Source organism: Balearica regulorum, chromosome 1 (assembly GCF_011004875.1).
Source record: "Balearica regulorum gibbericeps isolate bBalReg1 chromosome 1, bBalReg1.pri, whole genome shotgun sequence".
Lineage (NCBI taxonomy): Eukaryota > Metazoa > Chordata > Aves > Gruiformes > Gruidae > Balearica > Balearica regulorum.
The window spans coordinates 38,802,397-38,823,453 of record NC_046184.1 but is presented as its reverse complement, the minus strand read 5'-3'; the positions used below and the strand labels follow the sequence as shown (position 1 = coordinate 38,823,453).

The 21,057-nt window shown below is 40.2% G+C and overlaps 1 protein-coding gene across 10 annotated transcripts in view; it reads left to right on the top strand.

The window, feature by feature from the left end:
- Positions 1 to 21,057, top strand: part of GRIP1 (glutamate receptor interacting protein 1) — a 334,877-nt gene that overhangs the window by 89,623 nt on the left and 224,197 nt on the right. For 4 of the 10 annotated variants that reach the window (XM_075746045.1, XM_075746093.1, XM_075746070.1 and 1 more), the window contains exon 1: positions 12,998 to 13,263. The exons of 2 other annotated variants lie outside the window; for them this stretch is intronic. In XM_075746045.1, the coding sequence (XP_075602160.1) occupies positions 13,131 to 13,263 (133 nt within the window). In that variant the 5' untranslated portion in view covers positions 12,998 to 13,130. Of the gene's footprint in view, positions 1 to 12,995; positions 13,264 to 21,057 lie in introns of those variants that run through there. 4 more of the 10 variants (XM_075746084.1, XM_075746036.1, XM_075746109.1 and 1 more) reach the window with 2 other exon arrangements.

Below are 21,057 nucleotides of genomic sequence, written 5' to 3'. Positions count from 1 at the left end.
CACTAGGTAAAATAAAAGACAGAACTGCTCATAAATCATTAATGCATGCATTAATACAGGACTTGATTTTAGCCCAACTAGCGTACATACTATTAAGGCATATAGACTAGTCTTCCTAAACCAGACGGTTAGTCTTTTTCCAAAATTAGTGACAGTAATTCTTCCATTCCTATGTTCTTGTTACAAAAAAAAAAAAGGCACCATGACAGTTGTCAGTTCTGTAATGCAGATACATGGTATTAAAGAGACATCACTTTTTAAATCCATATCTGCAAGTGTTTTTTTCTCACCCCAATTCTTGCAGGCTCTTTTTTTGCCATTGCCTGCCAAGTATTGTCTTTTGGACTCTGTGGTCATGTGTAATACTTGATGACATCAAGAACATAAGCAAAATAAAGGGTCTTCCCGTGCCTGCCCTTCCGTGTGTGTGATTTTCTTTACATAGTTGAAGAGGAACCGCTAGAGCTTGAATTCAGCATCTGACAAAAACTTCCTTGAAAGTCGGTAACAGTTTTTCCCCTTGGCCTCAATAGATGACAGTGTTCAGAAGACTCATTTTTAAAGGTAATAGTACCCAAAATAAAATTTTTAAACTATTATTTTTATTAATGACAAAGAGACTGGTCCAAATATTTTGCATTTTATGTCTAAAATCAAACCGTGGACAACTTAGATGGAAACCATGACTGTGGGAATAAAAGGCAACATGAGTCAATATGCTGGGCAGTGGTCTTACTCTGCTCAAATGGGCTTCTCCACGTGAGAATAGAGGCAGGAGGGAAAGAAAGTGTGAGAAAGATTGTTTTCAGACATGGGCAGGATGGAGCTTAATTTTATTGTCTGAAAGTCTTTCTGATTTCAGAGTAGCTGTATGCCCTGTGGGCAATCAGTTATGGGGACATGTGTTGGTGGGATGGAGATGGTGGGTCTTTCAGAAGGGAATCATTTGAGGCAAAAAAAGAACACTCTTAGAAGCAACCAAGCAGTACTTCAAATTAATTTCTGTTTGCTTTTTGTTTTCTTTTTTCTTGGAAGATGCAAAATGCTTGTTTTTCAACTTCCTTGTTTGTTTACAGTAGTTTACAACTCATTAGAGATCCTAAGTCCTTTTCAGAGTTTTGCAATTCTTATTCAATTAGTCTTCTTATTTGGCAATTAGACTGAAATGAATTTTTATTCTTTGAAAAAAATGTGATTTAATGTATTCGCTGAGATTTGAAGTGGTAATGAGTTATGATGTCTTGTAACTGAACTAAATCATTAGCTAACTAAATCATTAAAAAGGTAGCAATTGTATATATTTGGTTATTTGTTTTGAATAGCGACTCTGGTGCAGTACATCAAATGCAGTAGGAGTATCAGAAAATAATTGCTATCCCTTGAGTAAACAGTGTTGGATATTTTCCTTTAATTTTCCCTTTAAAATACACATCAGTGTTGACTCAGCCCATGTTAAAAAAACCTGAGGAACAGAATTTTACGTCTGCGTACTGTAACAGTCATCCCTTCACACAAGGCCATATATTTCCACTGGCTTCATAAAAAGAAAACTTCTAGTAGTTTTGTCAGTGCATTAGAATCTCCACTAAAATAGTATACGGGTTTACTTACTATGTTTTGGCACTAAAAATAATTCTAGGAGTACTAAATATAAAGAAAATTATCTTTAGCTTCTGTATTACCTTAGCATTTGTCATTTCAAAACTGAATTTTTCATGACAGTTCAGACACATGGTTCATTAATGCACTTTTAGTGATTCTTACTGATGGTGCAGTTTGTAAAGTTATTGTAAAGTGAAATTAGAGTAAATGTGACCTAACTTTGCAGTTCTGCAAAATCTGTAACAAAGTGACTAGCAAATTAAGTGACTTCATCCATCTGTGAAATATTTCAAGGTCAAACCTTTATTGGCTACAAGATTTCTAACTAAAAAGACAGAGGATGACAGTACTTACAGTTTGGTAATATTTGCTTACTGAGCGTGAAATGAAATTTAACAGCACAGCTTGTCTACATTTGTAAATTTATTGTGGTTGTTTAGACTTCTTGGAAAATGAAATGTCAAGCTATCACCCTCAGCTTCCGGAATGTGATCTTTAGGTCCAACAAAAAAGTTAACTTTTTTTTTCCTTCTTTAAGCCAGTGCGAGATTATTTTCATTTCACTTATATTTTTCTTAAGTAAAGCAAAACTTGTGCCACAACTGCATCTGAAGGTAGGATGTGGCAATACTAATGCAGATCTGAGTATCTGATGTAACAACTGCTCATTATCTCGCTCAGTGGGACAGTGTGTGAGGTTAAGTTCTTAGAAGTTTTGTAGACTGAGATCCTATATTGTAGAAGTACAAAAAGGCTGTCATCTCCACCTGAATAGGTAGTGCATGGAATAATTTACAGGCAAGCCAATTCCAAGTGTAGAGAGTAATACAATAAATTGTAAATACCTGAAACACCTTTTTTTAAGGGGTTGAACGCAGACCTAAAGGGTTTTTTTAAGGAGAAAGAAGATTTGCAAATTCTGAAGTAGTTTCTTAATCAATCTTAAATGTCAGTAAGTACCATGTGATACTCTCTGCACAATATAGTCTAAAGCCAGGGAGAATACATGAGCATCTCCATAGAGTTGCTTTAGTGCTTCTGAGCAAAATTTTAATGGTTGAGTAATCAAAACACCAATATCTAACAAGTCATATTGTAAAATACACATCCAGTCTGAATTTTCACCTTTTAGAATGTTGCCTATGCATATATACTGAGCATCTAAACCAGTGAAAATGCTTCTCAGCTGGAATACCATCTGCACTAAGTTACAGAACTCTTTAGGCTAGTGAAGTTAACTGTGTCAGTTTTGTACACTGACTGATAATAATTTATCTAGTCTCATGTAAAATTTCCTTTATTTTTTCTTTTATCATTTGGTGAAAACTGAAGTCTTCAAGCCTCTTGGTCTCTTGAATCTTGAAGTGATTAATTACGAGCTCTGCCACTCCATGCACTCATTAGGAAATACAGAACTTTCTCTTTGAGGAGTGTATTCATCTTGTCTTTCATAATTAACCAAGAGGAATGCTATGTCTTTCTTGATGTAGACATTTTTGACTCTGGTGTCCAAATACATCACAGGGAGCAAAAGCTCCAGTAGTTGCAGTAGCAGATTCCTACAACATAACCTGTAGACCAAGAAAGAAACAACACCTGAAGATGTGGATCTGGTTGAGGACAACAGGGAAGAGAGAGTGAGAATGAAAATGTGTGTTATGCAAGGGAATAAACTGGATGCATTAGGGATGGATGACATCCCAAGAACACCTTGATAAATATTTGCATTTGCTAATGACATGGAGGGCCACAAGACAGGAATAAAGTAAATCCTGAAGTACAAAGCATCATCGAAGGGGAATTTGAAAAGTTGGGTTACTTTGTCTCTGCTAAATGCCACAGGGATGTAAATTCGAAGTAATCTTTTGTTTGGGAACTATCAACTTTCAAAGGGAAGAAGCCTCAATAATCCTGTGACTTCTGGAATGTCTGCTAAGGTAAATGATTTCATAGTCTTTTACAGACAAAAATAAAAGTATTTGTTCTACCCTGTATCATCACCCTGTGAAAGGTGCAACAAATGATCTCTTTATATTTAGTCCCATGATTTTATATGGCAAAACTGTTATTTTAAGGGTCAATTTCCAGCAGAAAATGGCAAAACTCATGGCAGAAGTGGATGAGTTCAACAAGCCCAGCATGTAATGCATGTTTTCCCTGTGATTTGCCTCTTAACAATCAAAACCAGGAGTACTGCTCTCATGGAGGAGAAGAGAGCAGGCAATTTTGAAGTCTATGTATTTTCTTTGTCTATATTTTCTTTGTTAACCACTTCACAACAGTGCGAAACAGACTTTCTCTTTTTTTTTTTTCCTGGATGGAAGAAGGGAGACTTGCACCAGGAAACAAATTACAATCTGAACTGCAGAACCTGCGTTGTGCCCTTGGGATGGGGAAAGAAGAGAAGTCAAACCTCATCCATAAAGAGGTGTCAGCAGCTCTCATTTCCCAAACTGCTGGTTGGCGTGAGGGAGATGAAGTACCACACTAATGTTCAATGGGCCTTGCTATTGTACCGAGGGCTTGTGGATGGGAACTGTGATCCTTCAGTTCTGGGGACGTGTAATACTCGGGCCTCATTAATGTGAGGTTACATGCGAAGCTGTCCTTTTGTCTTTCAAGTCTTGTGTTCTTTTCACTTGGTGTGCTTTGCGGTTTCAGATTGTGCAAGGACAACAGGAATTGGTTAAAACTCAGGATTTAAAAAGAAAAAGGGAACAACTGGATGCGGAGGGTATTTGGAGAGAAGGAGAAGGGTTAATCCATCTGAACAACTGGATTCTTCGTTGCCATCATGTTGGCCTGTGCCTCTAGGGCAGGAGACTCCAGATGGATGGTTTAATTTGCATATATATTTACATAGTCTTCAATAGTAAATTCACATGATCATAATGAAGAATTTGTCTGTAGTTGTCTTTTATTGACTGTTGAGCAGAACTGTCTTCTTGTCAGAGCTCACCTGTAATAAAGTCTTTCTATTTATCCACTGTATCTTGACCCTGATAAAACATACGGGGCTCAAGATACAAATCACTTTCTGGACGCCTGTGTTTTTTCCCAGAGGGGCTTTTCATTGCTCCAGTTTCCTAGTTGCAGTCTTCCCTGCCAGATTTCTTTCCTCTTCTTTCACTGCTCCCAAATGGTTACTGTTATTAAGTATTACTAAGAGAAGAGGTAGAACACCCACCGTGGTGCTGCTGGGGAGTACAAATATCCCTCTGCACAAAAGAGTTTGTAAATCTAAATCTTTCATATGAGATCTCTGATACAGAGAATTGATACCAGGCAGAAGATGGGCAGAGAGGAGGATTTATATGAAAGGGCACTTGGAGGTTGCTTCTTTCTAGTGTTCCGTATCATGCTGGCCCTTTGTGTTTTAAGATGAAACCTCTTTACACCCATTGAAGTAGGGTGGGATGATCTATGGGAACATATATGTGTGTGTGTGTATACTTCGAGCTCACTATTCGGTGAGGCTGTGACCATGGATGGTGGGGAAGAATCTCAGTGAGTAGGATAGGATGCATCTATGGGAGGCTTTTCCATGACCAATTTTGCTACTCTCATGAGGTAAAAGAAACTAAATCCATTTAATGTCACATACTAAAAAGTTTCTTGCATAAACTCACATGGAGGGATGCCCAGTGATGGATTCTCCTGTAGCCTGCCTGAAACCTCCCACATCACATTCAGGTCTTCCACTGTCTATTAACTGTGAAATCCTCCTCTACCTCCGCCCTGTTTGATGGCACCCTATAGGCCCTGTGGTCTATGGTATGTAGCCTAAGAAAATATTTTGATGCTTTTGTATAAAAACTTCATTTAATGTATTTGCTAGGTATTTTCGTTCTAGTGAGCTGTAATTTAATTAATTAATTAATTATTCTGTGTTTCCAGTACTCTGTGTACATTTTAACTATGGTTAGAATAGAACTGTGCAGTTTTGGAAAACTTGAAAATTAGGGAAATACGTTTTTTACTCAGTGAGGCGTAAGAACTGTATCCATATTCCAAACCACTTCTCAATATGTATTTCATAGTTGATTTGAGATATACTTTGTGCATAAAACAGACACAGTATGCAAAATCTCGGTAGTCTTCCCTCTAGCCATTTGCTACGTTTCTTTAGAAGGATGAAAACACCTTTAATTCAGACTTCTCAAAGAATTATGTTCTAGTTTTAGTATTTTAAAATATCAGTCTACTTCTTCAGCCCTGGAGGGGTTTTAAATATGGTTAGAGTAGTACTCTGGTTAGCTTTTCTTGTAGAATGATTATTGGTGTCACAAAATACTAAGCAAACTCAAACTTTTTTTGTACTTAATTTTACCTAAGCTGTATTTCCTTGGTGGTGGTAAAGTTAACATTTGTTTCTGCATATTCGTGTATTCTAATTAGTCACTTATTTAAAGCCAAATAGGCTAGAAAGAGAAGAAGAAAAATAGAATGTATGCAAACTGTTTCAGCTGAATTGAAGAGGAAAAAAAAAAAAAGAGCTGCTTTTCCCTGAAGCATACATTCTGCATGAAATTCAACTTGACAAGTGACCCTTTTAAAACAGCGCTACAAAGATTTCTCAGCATTCTCCATATACAAGAGGCAGCGTTCTTGTATTAAACCCACAAGCAGCCCCCCAATTCCCTCTAAATGAATGTAGCCTCTTCTTCTGTCCTTTGTGTTCTACTTTATCCTCATTCACTGCATTGGCATTCACTGTTTTGTGTGCACGCTATATGTGAGAAAATGTCACAAAAAGCAAAACCATTGGGAATGTTAATACAAAATAATATATATATATATATTTATATATGATAGAGAATTCCTCCAAGTATTTACTGGCACTTGCAAGTCTCTCTTGAAAATGTGTGTTCATTTGCAAAAAAACCAACCAAACAACAAAAAAAGAGATTTGCCAGTTAATTTACAACTAGGTGACAGAAAAGCTGAACTCTAGCTCTTAAATCTTGCATTCTTTAATTCAGGAGCAGAAGGAAACAGTGGTCTATGATTGTATGTGAGCAATGAATAACAAGAATGTATGAATGACTTGTGAAACTGAGTGTAATGCATTAAAATCAGAGCAAACTGATAATTTAATAGTATATAAAAAGTATCAGGTCTTAAAAATAACACTTGTGGATGAGCAATATTTTATCACCATCCAGTTCTCATGCAGCAATATTCCAGAGATAGTGCACTGGTCATTCTGTATTATTTTTTTCCTATTGTTAAATGAGAGAAATGTGCAGTGTAATATTATTATGTCCCATGCTTTTGATGGTCTGTCCAAGAGTCTTTAGGAAAAGAGCACAGAACTTGTGTTCAGAAGTTTGCTGCAGACCCAGGGGTTTCAGATGGTGCTGTGCTACCCCGTGGGGCTGCTAGTTTCCCCTCACACAATATTGGCTTTGTACACAACACTGCTTCTGCATATATGGACCATATGTTCTTACAGTGCTTAATAGATTGCAAATGACAGGCATTTGATAATTTTCAAATAGATAAGCTCACATTTTACACCAACATTTTTAGGGCAAATTTTGAGTGGAAAATTGCAGCTTTAACATGAGCAATTATGGCATGTAAACAAACATCTGCTCTTGATAAACTAGAAGGTCAAGCAAGATGGTACTGTAAGATGAATAAGGGGAATACTTCCTTTGTCTGTTATTACTGGTCTCCAGAAACACCACCAGCAGATTATCAAAGACATCCCTCAGTAGAAAGAGAGCCTGAGAAGAAATGGTCCGTTCTTCCCTTTTGAGGTTTGCTATATCTTTATGGTTAGGAGCTCGAGGGAGGAGGGAAAAGAACTATATTCTCTATTCAGCCAACCTCCAAGAACTGTTTATATTCATCTTAATCTATGTATTGTGCATTTATAATTTTGTGAGGTTTTTTCCGAGAGAGTAACCTGAAGGAGACAGGTCTCTGCGGCAGCTGTTGTGTGCTCTCTTGCATGGTTGCCTCCCAATGGGAGCGTTCCTTCCCCCAGCAGAAGGCTTTTAGGGGCTGCCCAGAGAAGCAGGGGGAGACACAGGAGGGTTCTTCCACCTAAAATGTTTGTTGTTGTTTTTTTTTTTAAATACAAACATACTGATGAACAGGATGCAAAATACCTGCTTAGAACTGTTAATATTTGTTGCCGGTTCCATTCTGTATTTATGATACAAAATGTTAGAAGCTTGCTTCATATACAGGCTCTGGTTTCAAAGCATCATGTTTGCAACTTCACTCAAATGGAAATCCTTGTTAAATATTTACTACATTAGCGGCTTATCCTTGGATACTAAAATGTTTTTGCTATTGCTTTCCCCAAATACTGGAAAAAGTGCTGTAGAAAATAGCTATGTCACCTGTGAAAGCTTACCTCGATAACCACATAGCTGATTTTGTGCAAGTAAAAAGTTCAAGTATTTTAAATGTTGAGACCCCTAATCTTTGCTATGGCTACAAAGGCAAGTTAAAACTTAAATGCTGACATCTGTCTTCTAGAGAATTAGCCATGGCTGCAAAGCATTTATGCCTCAGCTTAACTATTTGAAAAGGACAGCGTCTTAATGGTATATTTGTTTTAGTATTACCATGAAGTCTTTTCTATTAAGTCACTGACCTGAGACAGATCCAGTTTGATGGAGCTTCTTCTTAACTTAAAGAAATTAGTTACCAGAATGGAAAATGTAAATATTATCCAATTGTTGTTACTTGGCAAAATTTGTATTATGCAAATCATGCTGGAGTCAGCATGACAATCCTTGCTCTTCTAAGGAAGCCATCTTGGAAATGGCAACAGAGCACTTCTTTGACTGGAGTAGGCGTATTCATGGAGAAGGGATGAGCTAAGGATGAGCTAAAGAGCTTGAGACATATTTACGTTGCAACTTCTTTTGTGGCACTATAACACCAGAAAATTGATTCTCCAAGTTCTAGTTCAGAGAGAGCTTCAGAATATCAACCGACACCTAATTTTATGCCTTCTGGACATAATTATCCTATTCTTTCTGTCATTCAGGGGTGAAACTCGTTGTCATCTCTGATGTTTTGCATCTTAAAAATTTGAAAGCCAATGTTTGTTTCTTTCTCTGCTCCTCCCATAAAATCAATATACCATTCTGGAACTGTGGTATGCGTCTTACTATTTTTCTGCTTTTTTATTTCTTTTCAAGCAGAAGGTTCCAAGAGCTGTGTTCATTTCCATGAAGGAATGCATTGTTCACCACAAGAAGCTGCAGAAGGGTGAATCCTGAGCAATGGGGAAAGCAGTAGTTAGCTGTCTGACTTTTTTTTTAACTACAGTAAACTATGTTTGTGAAACTGAATTCTCTGCTTATACCTTTGAAAGTAGAACTATGATAAAATATTTACAGGTATGGCATGAAGAGTAGCTAATGAATGTCTCCAGTGTTCTCAGCAAAGCAGTAGAGGTAGTTAAGTAATGCATATGAAACATAAGTTTTGTTTAGAAATCTTTCTGGTATAGTAAAACACTTAATACTCTGACTCCTATTAATATATAGCAACATTGCCCTCAGTTAAGGTATTTCCTTCTCTTTAAATTGCCCTGAATACCAAAATATTTTAGGGTGGGGAAAATCCTATCAAAAGCTCTGCTTGTTCTAGGTTTAAAAAAAAAAAAGCTGAAATTGTTTGTCTCTGCTGTTTACATTCATGCAAAAGGAAACAGGTGTATAATTTATGTGCTGGCAAGACTGTCAGCTTGTGTGTTAGAAACTCTGGGCAACACCTGCTTCTGCACGTTTGGTGTGGGAGATGGAGCCTGGCTTTGTAGGCAGTAGGAGTTGGTGGGATACAGCGAAGATCAGCAGAGCTGCTCGAGAGGCGGGCCTGTGCAAACCGCATGAAGTTTAGCAAGGCCAAGTGCAAGGTCCTGCACATGGGTCGGGGCAGTCCCAAGCAAAACTACAGGCTGGGCAGAGAATGAACTGAGAGCAGCCCTGAGGAGAAGGACTTGGGGGTATTGATTGATGAGAAGCTCAATGTGAGCCAGCAGTGTGCGCTTGCAGCCCAGAAAGCCAACCGTGTCCTGGGCTGCATCAAAAGAGGTGTGACCAGCAGGTCAAGGGAGGTGATCCTGCCCCTCTACTCCGCTCTCGTAAGACCCCACCTGGAGTACTACGTCCAGCTGAGGCCCCCAGCATAAGTAGGACATGGACCTGTTGGAGCGAGTCCAGAGGAAGGCCACAAACTTAATCCGAGGGCTGGAGCACCTCTTGTATGAAGACAGGCTGAGAGAGTTGGGGTTGTTCAGCCTGGAGAAGAGAAGGCTCTGGGGAGACCTTCTAGCAGCCTTCCAGTACCTAAAGGGGCCTACAGGAAAGCTGGAGGGGGACTGTTTACAAGGGCAGGTAGTAATAGGACAAGGGGTGGTGGCTTCAAGCTGAAGGAGGGTTGATTTAGATTAGATATTAGAAATAAATTCTTAACTGTGAGGGTGGTGAGGCACTCAACAGGTTGCCCAGAGAGGTTGTGGATTTCCCCTCCCTGGAAGTGTTCAAGGCCAGGTTGGATGGGGCTTTGGGTGACCTGGTGTAGTGGAGGGTGTCCCTGGCCATGGCAGCGGGGTTGGAACTAGATGATCTTTGAGGTCCCTTTCAACCCAAACCATTCTGTGATTCTATGAACCCCTGATGTGTATCTGAGGAGTGCTAGTGCTCCCCTTCAACCCCTTCATGCTTTACATACAAGATAGGTGGGAGCCATTACCTTGAGCACTGATCAATAATACTGGTTAGTGTGTTTTTCCTCCTTTACTAAATTAGCCGTATATGTATGTGATGCACCTGGGCGATGCACTTCATGAGCACGGGGAAGAGAAGGGAAGGTCCATCACACAGGGTAATGACACGCTTTCCAAAGCTCAAACTTCACCCAGATTTTGATCAGTTCTCCCTAGAAAATGGTCAGGCAGTCAGTGTACTACATCTGGTGCTTACTGTGCTAGCTGACATCATTTGGTTGCTCCCTTGTCTGCTTATTTGCTGTGTTGGTCTTGTTACAGAAAGGACCGAAGTGTCCCTGGGGTGTGCTGAGGACCAGAATGCCACTTCTCAAGCAGAAGCTTCTGCTGCAGCAGCAGCGTGGTTAGCAACAGCAGTGCCAAAGAAGGGCATATTTACTTGATGAAAGCCAAGTGTCTGCTCAATTTCAGTTTTTAGCTCTCAGTTAGAGGACAATTTAAAAGTGAGGAAGTTTTACATTTTCTTCCTCTTAAAAAGTAGCTGTATCATTTTGAATTGAACTTTATAATTTAACTTTAGGGAACAGTGATGGCTGCAAGACTTCTATCTTCAGGATGAATATTTCTGACACCAACAAATAACTTTTTGCACATCTGTTGGGGAGAGCACTCTACAGGAGCGAACAGAGCATCAAAACATTTCCCCCTCCGAAAAGAGAGAGTGCTGCCTCTGCTGTAGGCTATGTCTTTGGTTTTCACGTTTCATGATAATAATGTAATGTTTTTGCTGCTTGGTGATGGAGCACAGAAAAGACACATGAATTGAAACCTTCAGAACGTATAATGATCTCTTCTTAAAGATCCATATAAAAAGTTTTATTGGCCTTTTTTATTTTTGGTAATATGCCTGTAATATTCCTCTAAGGTCTTTACCCTTTGAAAGTTGAAAGCTGTGTGATAAAAACAGACTTGTAATAAAACACAACCTCCTTAAAGAAGTTACACTAAAAATAATTCTGGTAGTGCCCTGGGGCTGTTCATCAGCTAGTGACAGAGGCTGCATTTTCACAGTAGAAAAGCAGGGGCTGGTAAGGTCAAGGAGGATGAGTCTGTATTCCTGTGGGAAGTTTGGTAGGTGCAGCCAGGGGGCTTTGAGCTTCTATGGATAAAATAGGTGTGTTTTTGTGACAATGATATTTTAAAATACGTGGGAAGCTGGAACAAGCCCAAAAGAGTTCCAGTGCCTGCTTTCAGTGTGCATTTGTTTTAGGACCCTCCTAGCTGACCTCTACTAGTAACTTATACATGTTTCCAGACTAGAAAATCTCAACTCAGTTCTGATCAATCTCTGCCTACTTCAGTGGATAAATTGCAGTCCTGGATTTTCCTTTACTTCTTCTTTCATGCTTTTAAAACCACTGCCCTGGTTTGTGCTTTTCAAAATACTGACTCACTGAAACGTCTGCATCACCAGAAACTAATCCCACCTCTGCGTGCTCTTCATTTTCCAGGTGATGATCCTGTAAAATCTGTTTTACAGGAAGATACTCTTGACTTCCTCATGCTCGTGGGTGCAAAATGGTATCTCCTGTGAGCATGGGTGCAGGTGACCCTGTTTGGCACGTGGTTTGACAGAGGTGACCAATTGATCCCGGACTCATGCCAGCAGACAGGAGAGGTCCTGCTGGACTAGAGACCTCACGTGGCCTGCGGAAGTGTGGTTACAAAAAAAACTCGTGGCAGATGTCAATGTGATAGGATTCGAGCAGACACTGCTTTTGTTCTTGTGCGGGAGGGAAACTTCATCAGAAACGCAGATGAAATTCCAGCCTTATCTTAGGGAATGAGTGTGGCATTTGGGCACGCAGCAAGAGAAGAGAGCCAGGCTTTTTGCTCCTGTCATCCTGTGGAAAGGATAGTCTGCCGTACCTTAATTTTAAAGTTTTTAAAACTCTGCTGGGATTTTAAATGCGTATGGTCATGATATGCTTGTGATGTCCCTTCCTTTGTTTGCCTATTGCCATATAGCCTGGCCAGCTCTATAGGAGACCTGCCTGTGGAGTGCCTTTTAATGTTTAGATCTAGCAGTGATTAGAATACACTAATGCCCAGTGGGTATATGTGTCATTTTTTAACAGCTGCCGAGCTTTCTCCCTGCTGCTCCAATTAACACATTCAGCGCACACTTGCCGGTGAGTGGGCTGTGTGTATGGATTAAACCACTTTGCTATTTATTCATCCAGAATATGTGATGCCAAAAATGGATCGGTGTATTTCCTCTTTGTACAACGAATGAAATCAAATGGGCTCCTGATCCTGTGCCCGGGTAAATATGAGGGAAGCGTTTAACTGGCGAATGGAAACCTGTTTTGCCTTGAGTTATGGTTCAGTCCATTGACTAACATCTATCCCCGCCTCCCAGCCCCTCTTCAAATGATGGAGACACAGGATAGGGGGCTTTCAGTGCTGAGCTTCCCCTTGCTGGCAGGCAGGTCTCTGCAACTTTGTCCTCTGCTGTTTAATAGCCGCTTGAAACCTGACTTTCTCCTTTCGCTTCAGTGTTTTCCTCCTTTGTCTCTTTTCATGTTGAAATATTCCAGTCAGTAGATTTGATAAAGTCGTCCGTCCCCCCCCCCCCTTTTTTTTTTTAAGGGAAAACAATATGCTTTCTAGTCACAGCTGAGATAAGGGAGGGGTTTTTTAATGGTACCGGAGCGGCTGCTCGGAGGCTGCAGCTTTGCTCGGGTGCTTGTGGTTGATTCATGCTGGGACAGCTCTTTGTGAAGCAGAGGGCGAAGGGGGCTGCCGGCTGGTGCTGCTGAGGAAGGAGATGGAGCGCTTCTTGGGCTTCGTCAAGCAGATAAGAAGATCGAGAAGAAGAAAAGGCAAAAAGTACCGGCCAGAGGAGGATTACCATGAGGGCTACGAGGATGTCTACTATTACGCCTCAGAGCATTTTCGAAGTAAGTATTTTGCATAGCCTCATTTTCCTTTTACTGCAATAAATGCTATGCTTCTAAGATTTTAAAACACCCTAAACCCCCAAAACGCAAACGATGTTCCTTGTTTGCCAGAATCTGAGCCTCATGCGAGTGTTAAAACGTCGGTTCCCGTTAGGGCTTTATCTGGCTGTGACTGCTGCTGAACAATACAGAGCAGCTGAAGTGGCACGGCCGCTCTCAAAGTGAGCGGGGTCTGTCTGCAAACCCGGGTAAGATTTCAGGTGCAGGTAATTGAGTCTGACTGGTGGAAACCTTTTGTTAAAACACTTTGTGTTGAGAAGCGATAAGGTGGCGGCAGCCCTTGTAGAGTGCCTTTGGAAAGCTGCGTGGATATTTTTAAAGCACTATAAAGGCAGCGATCGCTCATTTGTAAGTTGGAGTTGATGATTAATGTTTGTTGCCAAGGGAGAGTCAGTGCCTCCGAGCCTCTGCTGTGACCTGGTCTTTTCAATAGTGAGTAACTCAAGTGGGTTGCTTCCTCGCCGCAGGTCCAGGACCGCTTGTGAAGAATTAAGTGGTGGGTTTTGGTTGCTTGCGCTCACGTGACAGCAGCAGCTCGCCCGAAACCAAAATAAACCGCCTGCTCGGAAGTCCCTGTGCAAAGTGCGTGCTGTTCCCTGCAGCTCGATTGGGTTTGTCCCCTCTACCTGTCAGGCTTCAGAGCTGCCGGTCTCCCTTGGGCATCTCCTGGAGGAAGGGATGTGCCCAGAGGTGCCTGCGGGGACGGTGGGAGGGAAACTGCACCCAGCCCCTGCCCTGGGGATTGTGCAGCGCTGTCGGGGCGAGGTGTTGGCAGTAGAACCAGTCATGCACAGAAATTACCTTTTTAAAAGGCTTTTGCTGTTCTGACCGGTGGTTTGGGAGCTTTGCAGTGAAGCTGTGCCTTTTGTTGAGCAGCTGAAGTTTGATGCACTTTTGTTGTTGTTCTGTACTATGTGCGTGGCTGTCGGTATCTTTTTGCATCATTTGGCTTCATTTCCACTCTGCTGAAATGAATCATAAGAACCTTACATTTGTTTTAAGACAAAACGAGGAATGTGGTTGTGCCTTACAGCACCAGAATACTGCTATCCTCTGGAAAATGAGGAAGCAAGAGATTTTCCTCTTGGTGTTCTCCCAGTGCACCGTGCTTGTCTATCTCCAAAAGTAAACTAATGTAGGGTGTTTGGTTACTGGGTTTTTCTTTAATACAGTCTTGATCTCTTTCCATTTTTAAGAAAATTTACCATGATAATCTTACAGTTTACCTGATAATCTTATAATCTGTGTTGTTAAGATGGAGTCCTTATAAGAAAAATGCCTATTTGGGGGGCAATGCAGTTGTGACAGGTAACATATTGACATAAAATCTTCTGTATAAGAACTAAAAATTTTAAATCTGTTTAGCACTGAAAAACGTGAAAATTATACACGTTAGTGAAAGGACGTAACTTTTTCTTGCTTTAATATGTAAATCAAAGGAATGTGTCAAAGCAGTATGTCAAAATATTTCCCTAGCTGATTGTTGTTGTTGAAGGGTTTTTAAAGAAGAAAGCAAAACCCCTCCAAAAACTGTCACATGTGATAAGGATTTCTTGAATGCTGATTAATAAATTATTAACTCTTGACTTAATGTAAGGCACTAAGATTAAGCCAAATATCTAATAGGTTTTTCCTTTTATTCTACTTAGAAAATAAAAGGATACTACACACTTCAGCCTGTGGAGGTCATAAGTATTTCAGACTAAATGAATGTGTGTCACATTTTGAAGCGGTGTTTACATCAGTGATCATACTACTCAGATTGAGCTGTCTAAACAGCGCGCAGCCCTGTGGAGTTGGATGCACAAGGAGTTTGCAACTTCTCACAGTTACTTATACCAAACATACCACAGGAGATTCAAGATGTGGAGTCTTTATAGAGATACCACATCAAACACAATTGCTCCTCAGGTGCTACTTTTGTCCAGTCTTTCCGTGTGCTATCTATATGTATCGCTGTTTTGGTTGGATAGGTGTGGTAGCTACTTAAAGCAATGTACAAAATACGAGAAGATGCTGCTGGTGCTACTGTAAATGCTCTCTTGAAATATTGAATTTCATGTAATGGGGACAATGAAATGTTTCATATTTAATTTGATTATGGTCTGGTGTTATGCTGCTTACGGTGCAAATTTAGAGTAATTGCAGAGCTTTTAATAGCCATTCCTTCTGTATTTGTATGCTTAGAAGAATGCGTGCTTGAGAATAAGATTCTATTTATTGGTATGATTTTCAGAATATCAGAGCTAATGAAATCAAAGACCTGTTGTTCATTGAACTGAATGGAGTTGGAGCTTTTTCAGATTTAGTTTCCTCTGCTTGCATTGTTATCCATCCCTCCTCTGTTGTCATTTATGAGTTATATATCCAATTAACTGGTGCATTTGAAGATTTTCTGAGCCAATCACTTTATGAGGTTGTTACTCTCTCTTTCTTTCATTCGTAGTATTGCTTAGAGTGCTGTATGGAGGCAGAATTAATGGAAACATGCAGAAACTACATTAGAATAACCAAAGGATCAAACAGAAAGAAAACAAAGTTAAAAATAGAATAGGCCTCTGGGAAGCACAGGAAAAAGGTGACTTTAGTTTGTCCTCAGCCCAGTAGTGCCTGGATATTGTAGCTCGTGCTGTTAGGTATATTGTCTTTACTCCTCTGAAGCTTTGTCATGGAAGACCACATTAGCTGTGATATTGGGATGCAGCTGGATGAAAGGAAGGTGCAATAGTGCTTAATGCTCCCTGGGTAATAAAGAGACCCCATCTCTTGAGTCAGAGAGCTTGGACATTTCATCCATTTGAAATTCAGCTAAATGGATATCCTTGTTTTGACATGCAACATCAGTGCTCTCATCTTTCTGGAGCGCCTCTGTCTGTGCTATGTAAGGCTAGAGTAACTAAAATAATAATCTTGGCAAACAAACATGTATTGACATTAGTAGTACAGGCGTCATACTCATTTTGGTGAGACTTGCAGTGTGAACATAATGGGTGATGAAATTGCCACCCAACCTACTCAGACAAGTTGGTGCTTATTGCATAAAATGCTTTAAAAAGCATTATATTTATCTTGTGCAGCATTATGGCACTGCCATTCAACCTATTCCTTTTAATGAGGCTTTGCATGAAAAAGGCCCTTGTTATATTATTACCAAGACTGATAGAGAATGTCAGGAATGCTGCCTGGAATACTCCCAAAAATGACATATGTCCTTTCACGGAAGTCAGGGTGTTTTGGGAAGACCTTTGAGTTTCAGCCTAGTCTTGAGCTGGAAGGTGTTTTTTGGATCCAGCTTGGTTTGGTCACCTCTGACCAAAACAAACACAGCCCCCCTCCTTTCCCCACCCCAATCTGAATTCACTGCTAAGTCTTTTATTTTGCAAAATGCTTGGTAGGGTTTGGGTTTGTTCCAACCAATTTTGGAACCTTGCAGGTCGCACAGAACGTGGCTGTCACGAGCTGCCCGTGCAGGTCCAGAAGGCATTGCTGTGAATGCTCACTGATAAATTTTGGATTATTTATGTTACTTATGGTTTCTGTCATCCATCTCTTCCTGAAGGATACTCTGCTTTCATTGGTTCTTCTTCTTCTGTTGTTCCTCCCAGCATGATGGCAGCAGCATAGTCCGTTGGCATAAAGGTTTTATTTTCTGTGTTGATGCAATGAAAATATTAAAGAATGATCCAAAAAAACAATGTTTAAAGAATTCTACTAGTAAACTCCACTAACCCGAAAGGTCCCAGTTTTTTAGCTCTGGCCTTAAAATGTTCCATTTAGTCACTCAGGAGTCCCACAAATAATTTTCTTCTATCCTGTGTCAAGGCCTAGTATATGTTGTTTGACAAGACCATTGATATTTTAGACAAAGAAGTCTGCCATAGTGTATCTGCAGTAAAGTCATGTATCATTTTTCTCCATGATGCCCTTTATTAATTCTTCCACAATTATTGTGTGAGAATCATCTGGTTCCACAGTTTTAGGACTTCAACCTCTTTGAATTTTCCTCTAAAATACATGTGATTATTTTTTCTTTCTTTCCATTAATTGTTCCATCTCTCTCCCTGTGTCATCATTGGAAAGTGAAGGTAATGTATTTGACTCCTAGCCTAGCAACTAGGGTGAAAAGGAAAAATTGGAAGTTTTATATAACTCCAAGTTGAAGGTGTCTTCTTTGTTGGCTGAAATGTGAGAATAATTAGTTCAAATAAGTATTGGATATATGATATGCTATTTGGGATGATGTCAGCAGAAAAACTCCGCTTGGGCGTTATTCTCCAACTCAATGTTATGGTGCAGAAACTCCCTCACCTGCCAAAAATCTTGCTAACAAATGTCTTTGTGTTTCATACCCTGGGCAGCTTTAAAGCTGTATTAAATATTGATAGAAGAGACTTGCTACTGAAATAGCACTAAGGCAAAACACCGGGGAAAGTGATATGCCTATGGCTTCTTAATGCTACGGTCAGTAGCAGCATCGCTCTTGTCATTTTTCTCCATTTCATAAATTGGTACAAATAGTTCTTATTTGCTGCAGTCTCATAGATTTGATTGGGGTTGTAAAAGAGTTAATGGTTTTATGAGTAATGTGGTGACAAGGGCATTGAATATCTCTAGCTCAGGTTGCAGAGATGTTAATTGATCTTAAGGGTGAGGAATGCAGGACAACTGCTTTTCATTTTACAATGAGTGCGTGTTGCTAGTCTGCAGTTTAATTGGATGTGTGTGCGCGTGGAGGGGGTTGGTGTTTCTCCTCCCATCCCAGATCTTGTCATGTCACTACAGTAAAATCTCAGCTTTCATTGAAACTAAAGGTAATACATTTGTTCCAGGCTACAAGAAAAAAGGCCTGGTAACCTGAGCAGGGTATGGCAGGCCTTGAAAACACAATGAAAATAATCTTCTTTTAAATAACTAAAATTTATTAAAGCTTCTTATTACTTTCTCCTGAAGGACTGTTCCATGATTGTTGGATCCTGGAGATTTTCATTCATGTATTACAGTATTTCAGTATTTCTGTTTTCCGTAAGTCACTTTTTTCCTGAGGTCTGGATAAGCCCAGCACCGTGAGTTCGGCAGGAACGGGATGAGATGCCCATGTCCATAGAGCCTCTGTCATGGCAGCGCTACCGCCCGGTGTCAGTCTGCAAGCCAGGCACGGCAATAAGGAAAGTGACTCTGTATTTGAGCTTTACTGCTGGGACAGAGAGTATCAACTTTCCCATTCAGAGATTTCTGAATGAATCAAAAGTGGTAGCAACTGACTGTTGTCTCTGCATTCACTTCCAGGCTAAGACTTCCCCTGTGGAGGTGCCAATTATAACGTTTTCCATTTTGGATAAAATTCAGACAGTCATTAGATAAAGGTGTTGTACCCTCATGCTGTTTCGGTTGCTTTTTCATCTTCTTTTGTGTTAGATTCTGGGGTTTTTTAAACAGTTGGTCATTGCATCAAGTGCAGTTTCATATTTCATGACAATCATTCTCTTACAAAGGGTCGCTTGACTTCTGATGAGCTCTGTGTGTGTTTTGCAGGTGACCCTGTTCATCTACCATCTTGTTCGTCATGGTTGTTAGTGAATGTATCCTTTCTAGAAGAATCCAGGAGGTGGAGAATAATTATGTGTTATTCGCATTTTACAGATAGCAAATGAGTAGGAATGGGTTATAAAAAGGGAAATGTTAACAGCTCTTGAGCATCCCATGAAATTTAGATCTTCCAAGCCTGTAAGAAATATGCATGTATTAAAATCTCATTTTACTCCTGTCCTGTTTATACTACTTAAAAGTCTGTAAGTCTTGGGATGGGGCTCGTGTTTGTAGATGCTTAAGCTATTTGGACAGTGGCTTTACTCATATCATGTTGTTCATATAAATTCAAAGATAATTGGTGTTGTTACATGTGCGCTAGTGTGACACTCAGTCGCAGGGTCTGTCAGTGAGGCAGCCGGGGCCATAGGGCTCCTGGCAGGACTGCAGCAACACCTTTCTTCTAGCCAGGCAGGCATGGGCTGGTTTTGGTGAAACATTTTCATTATCCGTGAAACGGGCCACAAAAATTTTACTTCCCCCCCCCCCCCTAAAGCAGTGGTGCAACAGCCAATTTAAGTTTGTTAGCAATAGGATTAGTTTTTTAAACGATCCTTTGTGGCTCTTGTACAAGTGGCCCTTAGACTCCTGGGGCAGCGCAGAGCATGGATGGTAAAACATTGCTTTAGAGTTACATGAGGGAAACCAGCTTATTTATTTTAAGTCACTGAAATAATGAGACCTGAGTTATATAATTCTTTGCATGAAGTGTAAACACTTCATTCTGCTAGCAATTATGAGTGTACAATTTCTGTGCTGCTTTTCTTTCATTTACTTTCCGGTTCTATTCTTTACTGAATAATTAAAGATCCTGATTGTCCCTGCTGAAGAAATGTATTCGTTATAGGTCTTCCTCCTCTTATAGTGGCTGCTGGTACAAGGTTGTACCTTCAGCATTTTAGGGAATTTGGCACCCTTTATATTTTAGTGTCTCTAGAATATATGATATTCAGGTTCAAACAAAGAAATTTAGAGAGCTCTGGACTTCCTAAAATGATGTGCAAGTTCATGATTTTAATCATGACTTCGTCAATTTACATCACGAACATGTAGCGATGTGATTTTTTCTCCCCTTGGATATTGTGAAGTGAATGAAACATCACGTTTTATGAACTAAGATTAGAGAGAGAGGTAAAAGCAACTACTGAGATGTCAGTTTTGATATTGGCCTTCAGTTCCAATGGAAAACTTAAAACAATTAGTGGAACAAGGATGGCAACAACAATATAAGCGCCTTGCTGATGAGATTATAAACATTTATTGAATGATTGCTGTGTTTTTTCAGCAGGGCATGCCAGCAGCTATAATTAATCATCAGCATGAATATAAACACCTGTTTACCATAGATAGTATTTGTATAAGGCAAATTTGGTAGTCCTCATCATATGTGCAGAAATTACTAGGCAACTTTGTTTAATGTGTTTCAGCAGCAAAGAGCAGGGGTAGCGCTGTGGCTGGGCGCAGGAGTCCATGACGACCAGACTGCTGATGACCCAGGCACCTGAACGCTACCGATTTTGCTCAGAGGATTTTCTAGTTTCCCTCTGAAACCCAGGAAATTATACACAAATCAGCATGCAAGACTATTGCGGTTCTGAGGACACGTACTCAAAATTTAAAAGGCGGTAGAACTAAGGGTGCCTATGAAACCTTAATTTGGCTTCTCTTTAATGAGTCTTTAATGGAGGACTACCTGCTCATTTTTGCTGTGGCGCTTGTGATGGCTTCAGCATGTGGCAGAGGCTGTACCGAGTCCTGGTGCAGCATGGTGCCTGGCCTTCCCACCACCCTTCCTGTTGGGGCTCATCCCTCATTTCCCTGACTTGAGAGCTTGAATTTGCAGATTTCTGGCACAAGTTGCTGTGGCATGCCAAGGGAAGTATAGATTTTGTGTATATATATATAAAAAAATTATATAAGCCTGACTAGTCTGAAAATCCAGCCGTAGGGCATCTCAGGCTGCAACCTTTAAATTGTTGCGTACCTTTGATGATAATCTCTCTGTGCTCTAGTTTTCCACCTATGAAATGAGGTTAATGGTACCTCTCCTTCAGTGGTATGCTATGAAAGTAAATTAGTGTTTGCTAAGCTCTCAAATGCTACAGTGATGAGCACCATGGAAAGAGCTCAGGAAGAAATTAATGTCTG